Raw genomic sequence first — 15,895 nt, forward strand, 5'->3', positions numbered from 1 at the left:
AATTACCTGAAAAAGGTGTTTGAAATTGAAATTATAATAACCCTATAATTAAATTTTAAATATGTAATTATGATAATTATATATATAGCTTTTCCCTTAACATTTTCCCCAAGCTTTTTATTATTTTCTAAATCTACTAATTTCTGGTAACTCGTGGAACATTTTTTACCACGTTGCTTATTGCTTTTACCCCCATGTTTTTGAAATAAAAAATCAGACCAATTAGTGCCAGGTTCAAAGGTTTAAATACTTGAAAGAAGTCTAAAAGCAGCACAAGAAGAATGATGTCGCTCCAGATTTCAAAGGGTTAAAGTACTTAATACGATGAGAAGGTGTTGAGAAAAGACATAAATTAGAGAAAAGATATATTCTTACAAATACATCAGTCAGGTTATCCATTAATGCATTGTGAGACTGGGATTGTCTGTTCAATAATACATCTCATGGACAGTGAACGGCAGTGACAGGCTAGAATTATTCTGCACAAAGCAAAATAACAGTGCAGGTGATTTGTAGAGAAGACAAAAGGCGGGTTGCATTGGTCTGCTGGTAAGTGGGTATCCATTAGAGCATAAACACCTCTATTGTTACAGCTTTGTGCATAAACCCACCGAAATAATCTGACAAAAACATTGTTATGTTGCTCCCTAAAGGTTTCACAGCTGTCTGGTTACAATTTTTGGGTGGTGTGAACCATTCAGCCATACTCAGACTTCTTTTACCATCCGTAAACATAAATATTCTAGTTTATCATGACTTTAGTTGAAGTTTTAACTACATTAAGATGAGTTTGCACATTAACCATACTCAGATATTAGTTAATTCTGCCCCTCAGTCTGCGAGTTTACACAAGCCGTACTTTTGCCTTTTCCCAACAAGATCTTGACTGCAGACAAAGTAAACTTTGCTTGTGTTTCTCCACATTACAGCAGGGGACCATCCATTTGAGTGCGAGTTCTGCGGGAGCTGCTTCCGAGATGAGAGCACGCTGAAGGGCCACAAACGTATCCACACCGGGGAGAAGCCCTATGAATGTAACGGCTGTGGGAAGAAGTTCAGCCTCAAGCACCAGCTGGAAACCCACTACCGTGTGCACACAGGTACTGTGATCAAAATTAAGTCCAGCCGACAAAGCAGCTGTTTGAAGAGAAAATCGCTGCTTTTCTTCTTTTTGATGTTTGAAGGATTGTTTGTGGAGTTATGTGCTGGAACTATTTCTTGATTTACAGCAATTTATCCCTCTGCCAAAAGCATCTTGTGCAGCATCTAAAGCTAAAGCACAGGTTGCCGGATATGGTGGGTGATCAGAGCTTTTTAGTCTTAATGCAGGCACAATGGTACCAAACCTAGCAATCTCACTGTGATAAAATGACTAAGACACCGTTGCCTTTGTTTGCCAAAACATAGTTTCACTGGATATCTTCCTTTAAACAATAATCTGTACTGGACTTTGGAAAAATAGGATAGCTGATCTCAAGGATGAGCTGATTAGATTTTGGTGGTTAAAAAGGTCAAGGTCCCTGCGACCATGTCTGTCTAATTCTAGCAAGCGCAATATTTTAAGAAAACTGTGAGGGAATTTTGTCAAATTTTGGCACAAACATTTGAGGAGAGTCAAGGATGAGCTGATTAGATTTGGTGGTCAAAGTTCAAGGTCTCAATGACCTTGCATCCATCTCATTTTCGTGAATGAAAGATCTGAAGATGGCCTTAAGGTAATCTCCTCAAATTTGACACAAATGTCCACTTAGACTTAAGAATGAACTGATTAGAATCTGATAGTCGAAGGTCCAAGCTCACAGTGACTTTATAAAACATGTAGTGGTCCAAGTCAAAAACCTTGGGTGCCCACCATGAAATTATGGTGCGTGCATGTTTTCACAGATATGGATGTAAACTGTAACTGCAACTTGACTGGTGTGCAGACGTGCCATATCTAGTTTTTTACTCTAAAATACATATAGCGTTGTCCACTTACAAATGCAGGTATCCATTCACACTTTCAAATTGTAGCATTGATATATCATCCCATTCCTCCACCTCTACTAGTTTGATATTGGTTCAACATCATTTTACATTGCCCCTCATTTTACCACTGCGTTGAAACATATTGATGCAGCTTTGGGTGCCTGTTAAAGGACTCTGTTGTAGGAAATCCAAGTTGCAAGGCATAGACCAGACCCGATGAATATCTTTGTTGCTGTGATACAGTAGATGAATGTCTCAGAAGACTTTGTATTGATCCCAGTATATTTAGAGCCCCATAAAGATGTTGACACAGTGATAAGCTGGGTGCCCTGGAGAATGAGTGCACACTACGTAGCAGACTGAGTGAGGATATCACGAGTGCTCACCAGGATGGCACACAGCCAAGGCTTTATGCTTCCTCACCATCTCTTTTTCTCTAACACACACACACACGCAGCAGCAGCACCCTCCCATCTCCCATTCAATAAGCCAGCTGTTAAGCCACACTATCAAGGCAGCCTGTCCAATAATTGGCTCCCCCCCGTCCACCCTTTCCCCTTTTGTGTGGGGGAGGGGGCTTTGCGTTAAGCCGGAGAGCAACAGCAGATAACAAGAGCAAGTGACAAGCTCACAGTCAAAGGCCACCTCGCACAAAAGGGAGCTGCTTGATGAATCATCGACATTGGCAACCTACCCCCGTCTCTCCACACATCCCAAATGCCAATGGCAGATCAATACCTGGGCCCCATTTGCAATTCATTATTAGCTGGTTATTTGAGGCAACCCTGTTTACAGTCTGGTTATCAATATCAACATAATGCAGGTGTCCACACTGCTGCGGAGTAACACATGACAACCTGCAGCACTGTATTTATGCTTATTGGCTGAATAGTGGTGTAACCCAGCCCACACAGAGGTCAAGGTTAACCAGGGCTCTGAAAGGACAGACAGAACGAGTGGCGGAGGCACGAGGCCACCCGTTTTGCCAGCACACATGTGCGAGGCTTCAGCTGAAAGGTGACAGCGAGCGCTGGGCTAGATCACATCCGACAGCTCATTTCAAATGCCATTGGTAAAGGTCAGCATTTACATGTCTAATTTGCGTCTGCCGGCTTGAGCGCTGGTGGATTATTCCCTGCCATCACTCAAATCATTAGCACATTTAGGATGGCCGCTGTTGCTGAATTGAAATGTGCTTCTTGAATATAGCAGCCCCACAGCCAGAAAGCAGCGTCACACTTTGATTTATGACACCTTCAGGAGTTCTCCATGGCAGAATGGCTGTATTTTGTGTAATGCACTAAACTGATTAAATGTGGCTCATAGAGGAAATAACAGACATTTAAACATCACATATTTCTGGAATTTTTAGCCCATTTAGATCATTTCATTAGTTCTTCCCTCATTCACTACAGGTCTGTGTGAGTATTTTCACAATTAAAAGATTTGGTTTATTATCACTCAGCTCTTATTGTCCCTGTGTTGACCATAAACTTTCCCAGTCATAATAACCAAAGTAATCAATGAAATCTCGTCATGCTGACAAAAATTCCAGCAGGGCAAGATACACAAGCTCAGTTCTTTATAGTTACTATTCTCAGTACCAGAAATTGTGGATAGAAGAACAACTAAATTGACCATGGAAAACAATGTGCTGTGTACTTTAATGTTGAAGCTTCTAGGCTGAGGATAACAGAAAGTGTTCAGATTGTCTTTGTGTCAACAGCACCAACAGTCATACGCTTTTAATAAGTAAAAGCAAGTTATTCTCTGCATGGTTTTAGAAACCTATGTTGCAACTTCAGTGGTGGCACTTTTTCCTCTGTTGCATTGCATGATTTAAAAAAAGGGCTTGCAAAATTCCAAAATCCCAAAACAGAAGGGTCTTTTTTAATATAAGCAGTATTAAGAATTGATAACACCTGAATTCAACCCTCAACCACACGAATAATTAGAAGATCATTTGTTAGCTGCGAGAGGGGCAGGACTGTGTTGATACTCTCAGAGGTGAACAAACTCGTCTACTGTACATTTTGGCTTTTATTCTTCTTTTCTCATTTTGAGTTGTACCAATTATTGGGGGCAGCTGGAATGACTTAAAAGAGTTAGTGTGGTCTTTTACTGATGCACACTGCTGTTCTGGAGACAGTCTGGATTTCACTCCTGGGTTTTGGCTTGTCACTTACTGTGCGCACAGTCCAATTATCATAACAGCAGCAGAATTTCTTGTGGGCCACCAGGGTGAAATCTGTGGTCTCTAAATTAGTGGTGATGTGACATTCTTCTCTCCTGAAGCCCTGATAAAAAAGACTTTTTTACTTCTCAAACAACAGGTTTCATATGCTGCAGTCTGCAGTTTTATTACACTGTGGATCTTTTTTTGTAGCTCTGGCTAGCATTAGTATCAGTGATAAAGCATAAAGTTAATTGCTATGATCGCTTAAAAGATTATCCCCAGTTTTGCCAGAGAAAACAAAGTAATACCATACTTACCTTAATTGTGTGCACACCATTTTCCTGTGCAATCAGGGATTGTTGCCAATGTTTTGGGTGCACTTGCTTGCAGTTTTACCTCCACTTACTGAGTCCAAAGCCTAATGCTTCTGAAAAGTTCCCGGAGTGGTATGACGCCATGCAGCAGACAGATCAAACTCATATGGCTAATGCAATTTTTCCACCTGGCTTCCCTACAGTCAACATGGTGGCGAAGATAACAAAAATTTGGAACCATTTATGTCATATCAGGCCTAATTTTATTGGATCACAACATAGCGGATATTAATAATATTAATTAATTAATCTGACGATGCTCTGGCTCAAAATGAGACCAAACTTTTCCATGGATTTCCCTCTTGAACCCCTACGAAGACCTTTAACCAACAATAAGGCTTGTTGTTTTTAGCCAAGAAGGTTTTCCTTGCAGGCCCGACCAACCACTTAAGAGGAGTGACGCTGTAAAACAGTCAGTGAAACAAGTTTTCAACAGTTAGGAATCACTGCAACCTTGAGAGATCCTTGAGCATACAGTCAGAAATGTGCACACAAACCATGAGGCCGATTGGTCTTGTAGTTTGTGAGATTAGCTGACAAACAGATGCACACATACACATTCATGCAACACATGAGCAAACGCCTGGCAGAGATAATGATACATTGCTGGTGTGGGCCTTTGCACTGATGCTCTGATTGACCGTGCTTCTCTTTCCCGTATACTTTAAGGAACATTGAGCACTTTATTGGTTTTGGTGGAGATAAGTGAATAACATGACTAACATGAATCACAAGTGAAATGCATTCTTTCCTTTTTCTTTCATTTTCTTTCTGTATCAGATGCATTTATTTCCTGATTAACAGGCACATCACGCCTCAACGAGCACATAATACTGTCACTGAATGGCACTTTGGCTGACATAATTGTTGTCTTCAACCCCACCCTTATCATCCTTAGGTGAGAAGCCATTCGAGTGCAAGCTGTGCCACCAGCGATCCAGGGACTACTCGGCCATGATCAAGCACCTGCGTACCCACAACGGCGCCTCGCCCTACCAATGCACCATCTGCCTGGAGTACTGCCCCAGCCTGTCAGCCATGCAGAAGCACATGAAAGGCCACAAGCCCGAAGACATCCCCCCAGACTGGCGCATAGAGAAGACCTACCTGTACCTCTGCTATGTCTGAGGCCGGGAGAGCGAATGAAGAGCAGGAGGGTACGTGAGAGGGTGGGGGTGGAGTTGAGAGGTAGGTGGAATGTAATTGAGCGGATAGGAGGCAGTGGTGGAGTGTTGACGATGTAGGAACGTCAACTGCAAGAGACTCGAAAGCAAAAGGGTTTGTTTTCTCTTTTTACTTTTCATGCAAAAGGCGGCGACCGACGGGGTTCAAGGGTGGTGATTGTGGGACAAAAGTGCTAAGGAGAGAAAGACTTGGACACGGAGAGAGATTCTCCACCATAGTTCGGATTCACCGGGTCATTCACTACATCTGCAACTGTGTTATTGTTTCAGGTCATTTCATGCAGCACCACAAAGCGAGAGAGCTGCAAGGAAACGACTTTTTGGATGCTGCTGCGACTGAGAAAGCAGATTCTCAAGGGCTATCTGAACCTGCACATCCTTGCCATCACTCCATTTTGAGTTTTTGTATCTCCAAACGGGGAATTTTTTGTTAGTTTGTTTTTCTTTGGTTTGTTCACATTCGCCCTTCTTAGCCATACTAGTTTGGATTATATGAATAATATGTAAATATCAGCATCAGTTCCTCATGACATGGTTTGCTTTTTCAAGTATTGGCAACTTTTGGCTTTTAGAAGCCAGAAGCCCTCTCCTCATGTTAGGGTGTTTTTTGCCACAACAGAGTTATTTTTTAAGGAGGACTGAGACATGTTTTCCAAGAGTTTCATCTCTTCAAACAAGCAGAATTAAACGCTCCAGAGTTTGAATGAATCGCTTTAGGTGAGCAAACCCTAATCCTTTCCATCCCTAATGGGAGATGTATCTATTTTGCAGCCTCGTGTCATTTCTGCCTGTGCAGTAGACGCGGATCTTCCAAGTTTTCTGCCAGTATAACGTGTCCATAACTGAGGTCCTTCAGGTCCCAGCTGTGGCAGTGAGATAGCCCCTGAGAATCCGCAGCGGAGCCTGTAGGCGTATGCAGTAGATGAAACAGTTGAACTGGATGAATGGGAGCACTAAAATACTGCAAACCAAGCACCTGTTTGGTTGCTCTGGGGGGGAAGATGCTAGTGCTGCTTTTTTCGTTGGAAGTCTCCCGAATTTTCTCAGTAGTCTTCCTCGTTCTGCATCTCTGTCAGATGAGGGCTGGAGAAGGTCGAGTCACCACTGGCCACCCGTGGCTCTCCGCAGAGAGCCAACTTGTGTCACTTTTTTCATTTTGTATTTTTTTTAGCTCTGCATCGTACAGCAGTTTATCATGGCTTGATTGCACAGGTTAAAAGAAATTACGACAACAGTCTCTGTTTGATGTCTGCAAGTTATATATTTTTTCATTAAATCATAACTCACTATTACAGTACGCCACGTTAAACCCAGCATATCCACCTACTCAGCAATAGATAACTGGACTGCTTATATCCATGTACATTTAACCAGATGACTATCATTATCTCACACTAATGATGAACTACACAAACTGACACAGAAACAGGTAACACTTTGTAACACCACAACAGATCTGTCCATTCACCGCAGTGATGGGACACAAAATGGGAAAAGGCTGCTTTCCGTGGGAGTCCTGTGACTTCAACTGCTCAGTGTGAATGTTGAAGAATTGCTGGGAATGCCTTAGCTGCACACCTTAATGCTTGTCAAAGGTGGTGTGGCAGGTTGAAGACTGTTATATGGCATCAAAAACATGAATGTGAAAGACTGTGAGCCAGGTTCTAACTGGGCTGTTGGCAAAATGCATAGCAGGTCATTGCTGCCTTTTACTAGAAGTCAGAGACCTGTAATTCCCACCTAGGAAGTAGTTATTAATCTTCATGCCTTGGTTTAGATTTTATTCATCCAACATCAATTATATAGGCATTACATAGGTAATGCAGTCTTTACTTGTCCTTACTTTAAACTCTTCAGACTAATAAAAATACTTGTTAAACAGAGAAATATAACTTTACCCCCTTTTGAATTTAACTTTCTCTCACTCACAGAAGACTGACAAGGCTTAATTGCCTCATCAATTTATTATAAGACACACTTTTGTCAAACTCAACAGAAACATAAGAAAACTCACCCAAACAATCTTTGCTGTTCTTGCTAGTAATCTAGTTATTAAGTCCACTGTTCCAACAATCACCAGCTCCAGTTTGGTCAAAATAAATCCTTACTTAATAAAAACACATCTACTGCTGCTGACTGCCAGCTCTTTACAGTTCCGTAACATATCCCTTCACCTATAGGTGTCGCAGTGTCTCTCAGGTCAGCTGCCTGTTTCACTGTTCCTAAATAGCTAAAGGTTAGTCACCACAGCCAGCCTACTTTGGGGCCTGAGGTCAGTGGGCAAATCACTGATTGCTTAAGAATTACAGGATTCTAAGACCGTCATATAGCTACAAGTGGTCCTGATTGGCTAGCTACATTTATGCAGATTTCAAAAAGGAAATGCATGCTTGTGATTGGAGGAGAGTATTACCTCTAGAGTCCTGCAGAGGGTGGAACCTGTAAGCGGCAAAACTGGGCAAAACAGGAGAGGGCCCCGATCCAACAAGGACCTTTCTGTTTGAGACTTTGCATCACTGGAGTCAACTGAATAAAGGACCCAAAGGCAGTTCCTGCATCATCTGGGGGTCCTTTCGTGTGGTTATAAAACAGATATTGTGTTTAAATGACCACTTTTGCTATGTTGAGAGATATGTATAGCATTTATAGTTGATGCTGCAACTCTGAATATTCTTGCCCCAAAAAATCTGTGTACAACACAAACTGAAAGGCTCTTTTTGTTAAGAAGAAGGTGGGAATTTCTGACTTTCTGAGGTCTGTGAAACGCAGCATTATACCTGCATGATTTGCGCAGCCGCAGGTATTACGGTTGAACCTTTGGTTTTAATGAGCATCACTGCACGTCACAGCGTTACCGGGGTGATCACATATCCAAATGGCCGGTGGTAAAAAGGGGGAAATCACTGATAGGACGAGGCACTGCCCAGCAGCTTAGGGGGCGACCATTAAGACGACAGAATAAATCAACTCTTTCTCTGTGGTTTTGTCCCTGCGCTTCGTCTCTCTCGTCTCCTGTTGTTGTTGTTGTTGTTATTATTGACCTTGAGTTTGATCTCAACACATCGTACTTGAATTACCTCGTTTTGTGACCTCATGTTGCTTGTGTATTTTAATTTTCCCTTTTGTTTTCATTTGTTGTTTGTGTGTTCATGAGTGTATGTCGGAAAGATGCATTGCACGACGTGATGAAGCAATGCGTACGGAGAAAAATTAAGTGCCACGGTGAAGAGATTTTTTTGTTGTTGTTTTTCTAATGTTGTGTATTTCTTTGTGCATTACTTGTTACCAAACTTGGTATTATTAACCCCGCTTGTTAAAGAGCCGGAAGGTTTGGTCATTTGTTATAAAAGCTACCTCTAAGTTGTTTTCATTTTTTGGCAAAAGCACATTTTTTTGTGTTTGTGTTTTGCATTATTTCATCATTGCTACTTCATCTCATGCTTTTTTTTTTTTTCAAAAGTTGATTTATGATTGTCTGTTTTTAAGCAAAATGTATATAAAAGCGTAAGAGATAACAAAAGTAGAGGTCGATAGGATTTGGAAAGTCATTCAAATGGACGTTTATTCTTCTCTTATAGTCTCCCCCTGCACCTCCAACCACAGAAGAGCAGAGACAAAAAAAGCAATTTTGAAGCCTTAAGTGATGAGTAAGAGGGATGTGGCAGATAAGAGGAAGTACTATTGCTTTTTAAGAGGGTTTAAAAACAAGAATTAAAACTTGAAAATATGTGAATAGAAGTGTAGTTTTGTAATGTGAAAAAAAAGAAGGTTCATCAAAAAAAACGCTGAACCGCCCAGGACAGGTCATATTTGCAGTGATGCAGAGTGCGTTGGACAATTGGAACTGCAAGTGGTAATCAAAAAAAAAAAAAAAAAAAAAGACAAACCAGAGGGTTAAAAATAGAGATTCTCTCGGCTGACAAGCTCTCTTGAGAAATGAGCATATTCCTGAACAAGAGCCAACAGAGGCAATTTGATATATAAAAATTGTGATATTTTTGTATTCAGTGTCAGTCCTTTTTCCATTTGTGGAGGGTTACAGCAGGGCACAAATATTTGTATTTCTTTTTTTTTTTTTACCTGTTATTTTTCTCTCTCTGGGTGTGAATCATTTTTGCCTTGCTCCTCTTTGATATTGTTGGACAAAAAAACATGTGTGTGAACATATTGTAATAATAAGTGTTGCTTTCTGGATGTCAATTGCATTGTAGGTGAAGGACTAAATCTATCCGCCACAAATTTTACGAGTGTGTGTGTATGTGACAAAGTAAAAAAGAAAAAAAAAAAGAAAGAAAAAAAGATGATAAAATACGGGATGGCAGAAGGGCGCTGCCAGACCGACCAATTAGTACTTGTCATTCACAATTTTTCAATCAAACTTGACTGTCGACATGTCTTTTGTTTTTGTATTTGAAAAAAAAAGAAGAAGGGATGGCATGTCCCGTGGTGTCTTGCCATTTTATTCTCAAACACTGTGAGTTGAGGGGCTTTTTCACCCTCATATAATATCCACCCACTATAATATACCCAGTCACGGCTCAGTCTGAACCACCACAATGCAAGACCTGATCAGTCACATTATTCCTATCATCGTCCTCTGAATGTTTTCTACTTTTTCGTGTGGGTGAAAGAGTGCGTCAAAGAGTGTGTAACTATGTGTGTGCGTGTGTGTGTGTGTGTGTGTGTGAGTGTGTGTTTATTAGTGGAAAAATGCACTAATCAGATCAGATACAAAATAAAATGATACTCTATGCCACTTTTTTTCTCTATGTTGGAAAAAAATATATATATACATTGGCATCGATATAGTTCTTCCCTCAGTGTTCCTCCGATGTTTCTGTACTATCTTTGTGCCTAAAAATGGAATTTGTTCAACAAAAATATCCATCTATATCTGCTTAGTTTCCGTATTTTCAGAAGAAAATAAAAATGGTGTCTCCAGCACCCTAGGGATGTCATGACGCTCGAAATGACTTGATTTTTTAATTTTTTTTAAAAATCCTGAATAGAGCAGGGCTTCTTTTTCAAGGATTGCAATAAACCCTTAATGCTATTGAAATAGCGACTGGGATTCTGCATTCTTTTCTTTACTTTGTGATCGGCACCCAAAAGCATTTATTTAGCGACACAAAACAAAGCGTAGGCAAAATTTACTGGAATCCAGACAGGCAAGACTTGTAAAGACTGTCGGGACAAAATCTGCTCCGTGAAATTTGTTTTTCTGCAAGCGAATTAAGCCCAAGTCTGCTCAGATTGCCTGTTTTTTTTCCTCTCTTTTTTGTCAGCAACAGGTTTGCTGATGAGAAATTTATATTGCTCTTGAAAGAATAAAAAGAATAAAAACCTCCATTTGGGTAGGTTGGCACTAGGGTATTCCCCTTCTGCTTTGCTTCAGTTTTTTTTTTAAGTACTTTTCCTTTTTACAAAATGCATTTAGAGGGGGATGTTAAAATTCATCAGAGAGGAATCATGGCATCCCTGGAGCTGGCACTCTGTGTTTTGGTGTGGTGTTTCTAGAACAAAGTAGCCATTTCATGCAGTGTTGCAATGCATGTGCCATCGAGGTCTAGACTAAAAACTGTTTTGAGTAACAAAGCACCAAGACATTGTATTTTTTTATATTAGCACTGAGGACCAATTGCCCTGTCGGACCAAGCATAACAAAGCTTTTTATGTAACAAAGCTTTTCTCTCTCTGTCTTTCCCTGGCTTGTCTGTGCTACTTCTCTCCTCCATTGTTGTGACAGCACAAGTGCCAGTCAAGTTGCTCTGTATTAAGAAAATAGTGTTTTTATTATGATTTGAATTGTTATAGTTTTTGTCTACCTCAGCACCTAATCTTAGCCTAATCTTAGAAGGTGCCCAATTATTATTTTTTATTTTCTTTATTTTGTTCTCTTATTGTTGTCAGTTGTATGATTTTTTGAAAATTTGCATTAGAGCTTTGCAAAGGTCCTTTGTCTTTTCCAGCGACAACGTGCTATTTTTTTTCCGTGGCAGTACGTTTCCTGTTGAGCTGTGCCACCAATCTATAGCCACCGTCTGTTGATATAGAGGTTGTTCTTTTTTTGTTTCTTTCCATGTAGAATCAGACACCTCTCTTTGTAACATTTCAGTGTTCTCTGATGGAGTGTGAAAAAAAAATAAAAAGGAAAAATAAAAGATTTAATGCTGCAGGTTCTCTTCTCCATGTTGTCACTAAAGTCAATGTTGTGCCTTTGATAGTGAAAATATTAAAAAAAAAAATCTTTTTTTTTACATCCTACTAACAGTAGATTGTTTTTTGTAGTGGAATTTTTTTGTATTTTTATTTATGAGTCTCATAATAAAAATCAAATGTTCAGTTGTATACTTTCAATCTGCGGTTAGAAAAAAATAATAAAAAAAATGGTCTTCATGTTGTCTGTCTTAGCCCTCTTTATGGCTCGCTATTTGTTTCCTGAATTCTTTAAAGAACAGAACTGTGATTGTAGGATCTAACACAAAATAATCACTTTGTAGCTCTGTGTGTTTTGTCTACTTTTTAATATTATATGGTTCTTTTGTTGCTACTTCAAAAATATTTTTTTTTATTGTGTAATAATGTGGTGAATTACAGCACCTTGAGGAGTGGGGGATCTTCCTATAGGTGCCATGTGTAGATGTGCTCACAAAACCTTTAAAACACAAATATGAGGGAAATGGTGGAGTTGAATGTGTGTGAAGAGCATTTGAGTGAGAGATAATGAAAAGTCAATAGCTGTTCAGGGAGCAGTGCAAAAAACACAAAGACACAATTTAAAATTTGCATTGCTGAATTCTCCACCGTTATTTCAACATGTTCTCATCCCAACTTGTTAAATATCACCGCTTTGTCAGCGGAGTTTCACGTCTAAAAATGACCTCCTAGTCACCCCTCTGTGTCTGTTGTTGACACTCCTGGATGGCGTATCAATTAACACTTCCTAAATGCATTTTGTCATTTCAAAAAACACTTGTTTTCGGAGGGAATGTGCAGTTTCTGCTTGTAACTTGTAATAACTTCAAAATACACCTACAACATAGGCAAAACACCTGGTTTCACATTTATTTCCTTGTGCAGCAAAAGCACATGGTTAGGTTTAGAAGAAAAAATCATGGTTTGGCTTAACATTTACATGGGAAGCAATTTGCAGGCTCTTGGGTCAAAGTCCTGAGTTTGTTGGATCCCCACGCTCCCACACCGACAGACTTCCCAGGTCCTTATATTGCAGAGTGTCCGGCAGCGTTACGAGCTGACTCCGCTGCTGCGAAATGTGCTTTTTGCATCTGTGTCTGTTGCTGCCATCAGTGACAAAGTGTGGTATTTGGCAGTATTTAATAGGCTGGGTATTTATGATACAAATTAAAAGTTGTTTATTTGTGTTGATTTCTCATGACCACTTGCCTTTGTTACAAATAAAATATACATAAAAATTAAAATATTACTAATAATGATAATAATAATATTCAGTCAGGTGAAACTAAAGTAGACCAAAAGCTTCAGTAGTATCACAATATATTCCTATAGTTTTTACTATAGTTTATAGTACTATAGTTATTACATTGCTGTTATGTAATCCCTTCAAAAATGCGAAATACATCCCTGTTTTTAATGCATTTTTTTAACTTCCTAAATGTCGACTTTTCTCTGCTCAGCAGAAGTTTACTGAGCACATTCACACTCCCGAGAGCAAGATTTCTTTTTATTGTAATGACTCCATAATGTTCCTTTCAGCACCATTCAGGGCAAACTTTAACATTTTTTTTTCCGTTTTTGAGCTTGAAGGTTTTTAGTAGGTATTTACCTCTTTAGCTTCTCTGCCAGTAAGGTTGCAAGCAAAGCTAAATCTGTGTATTTTCTGCTGGTTTTACAGTGGTGCCAGTCTGTGCTTAACAAGCATGGTTTGCACAATGACTACATATGGCAGACTAATAGTAACTTCAAGGATGTTTTAACGAGCATGTGTACCACAAGTCTTGAATCAAACTGAGAAGTTACTGTGTCGCTATTTTTAGTGCTTACAGATCGCCCAAAGATTAATTCAGTGTACAGTGTGCACTGAATCAGGGCTGCGTTCAGCTGAACACACAGTGATTTGACATATTTAATATGTTGACATCCCTTATCTGATGTTTTTTAGATCACGCTCAACAAGGATCGTTCAAGCTTCTACCCCTCTGATAGAAATTCAACACAACACCTGCAGGCTGTTTACTGTAACCTCGTCAGCCCCTGCTGCTGTACAACATGTCAGCCAGGACAAATGGAGCACGCTCTTTGTTGACAGGTGAGGTCCAGGGAGTGAAATGCAAAAACACCTAAGTTAGCTCCAAAGATAAGACAACATGAACAACAACACTGATTTAAAAGGTCCTATGCGTTGGATTTATGCTGCGTTCATGTGATGTCGGAGGGTCGTAGTTTTCCAGTGGGGAAGTCGTTCTTACACCTTAGTTGTATTTATATGCTTTGAGGTTGTAAATTGGGAACAACATGCAGTCTATGGGTTGCATTTTAATGCTAAGAGCATTTAAACAAGAGGTTGATAGCTGTTTCCAGCTTATTTATAATTTTATTTTTTTATATATATATTACATATTATATATATTTTTATATTTAATTTAGGACAGTCTACATGGACAGCAGTTAACATTAATACCATACGTCACTTTACATGTGATCAAAATTTGATATTTAATACACAATCTAATAAATAAGTTTCTTACTATTGACATTAACATAAACATTGACTTTTGCCCACCATGTTTATGCATTTATGACATCAAGTCGGCAATTTGTGTTATAAAATAATATTGTTATCAATTTTAGTAAACTCACCTGGCATGCTTTATAGTTAAACATTTGTTTGCTCAGTACAGCTAATAGAAACATATACTAAAATGTGTGACTACTTAAAGTAAATGATAACTACTAGGAAACAAATGACAAAATATATAATTTTTTACTGTCAGTTGTTGACACTGTTTCCATGCTTTCTGCCATTTTTGCTGCCCTGAAAGGTCACGCAAACGTCACAACTCGGCAACTCAGGTATCATCAAAATTACCTGATATCTCGCTCGCAATCACAATTTTGGAGGACTATTTATGTGCTCGTAACTCATAAATAAGGTAAACACATTATTTCAGAGGAGTACATGAAGGCAGCATTAGACATGGATGTATAAAGAGAACTGGATACAGCGTTGAAGGCAGGAGCCTGTTCATTTCTAAGAAAGATGCTCAGTGCATAAAGCCAAATACATTCAACTGCAGTGCGCACGAGAGACTTCTGCCGGCCAGCTACTTCTGGTTTAGCGCTCCACAAACTTACATGGAGATAAAATTATTCAATTATGCAGCTTTTCTAGACCTTGCAGATGTTATTGGACATAATGGATCAGACAGAATCAGACTTTTTCCCATTGACTTACATGGCAAAAAAGACATCTTTAAATCAGATATCAGCATTTTTTTTTAGCGTCACAACCCCCGTGAAATTCCTGTTTTCACTAAGGATCGGATGATGCAGAAGCAGTGCCGATTATATGGGGAATTTCATACCATGGAAATAGAGCTTTTATCGTGCAGTACGAAACAATCGTGCCTAATGTGAAAACAATCATACATTAATGGAGAGGACCCAATCTGTCTGTGAATTCAATCTGTAAATGGCTCATTGCAGGGGATTATAAACTAAGAAAAAACACAGTTGTGAAGATTTCTATTTGTGCCAATAGATGCCCCTTAATCCTACACAATGGACCTTTAGCATTTTTCTTGTTCCAATGACAAACTGTCGACAGTGAAGTGTATGTATTATCAGAGACAGTGTTGAATTCATCTTTTTTTTTAACCCTGTGAGCACTTCCATTCAAATCTATTAGTAGGGTTGAGGCAGAAATTTCTGATACAGAAAGCTCAATCTGGACAACTTAAACTAAAGCTATTTACATATATAAAACCTAGAGGGAGGTGAGGCTTTTTTATTGAATAGAGTGTCAATCACACTACTGACTGGCTGTTTTCAATGAAACGCGTCAGTATTCACAATATGTGTCCAAGTATTTTGCTTTTCAGAATGACACAATGAAAAATTATATAAAGATAATTATAGCGTGCATGCAATACCTCCATGGAGTGACAGCCAGCTGATCGGCTCAATAGCCTATAAATCCATCAGTCTTCCCAATG

The 15,895-nt window shown here is 39.4% G+C and overlaps 1 protein-coding gene across 2 annotated transcripts in view; it reads left to right on the plus strand.

Moving 5' to 3' along the window:
* The window catches only part of zbtb16a (zinc finger and BTB domain containing 16a), a 189,373-nt gene extending 177,275 nt beyond the window's left edge, over positions 1 to 12,098 (plus strand). For both annotated transcript variants that reach the window (XM_088088753.1, XM_042500051.2), the window contains 2 exons: positions 930 to 1,100; positions 5,417 to 12,098. In XM_088088753.1, coding sequence (XP_087944879.1) covers positions 930 to 1,100; positions 5,417 to 5,646 — 401 coding nt within the window. In that variant the 3' untranslated portion in view covers positions 5,647 to 12,098. The remainder of the gene's footprint in view (positions 1 to 929; positions 1,101 to 5,416) is intronic.
* The last annotated feature ends 3,797 nt before the right edge of the window (positions 12,099 to 15,895 follow it).

Source organism: Plectropomus leopardus, chromosome 15, assembly GCF_026936395.1.
Source record: "Plectropomus leopardus strain MGB_pleo_1.0 chromosome 15, ASM2693639v1, whole genome shotgun sequence".
NCBI lineage: Eukaryota > Metazoa > Chordata > Actinopteri > Perciformes > Serranidae > Plectropomus > Plectropomus leopardus.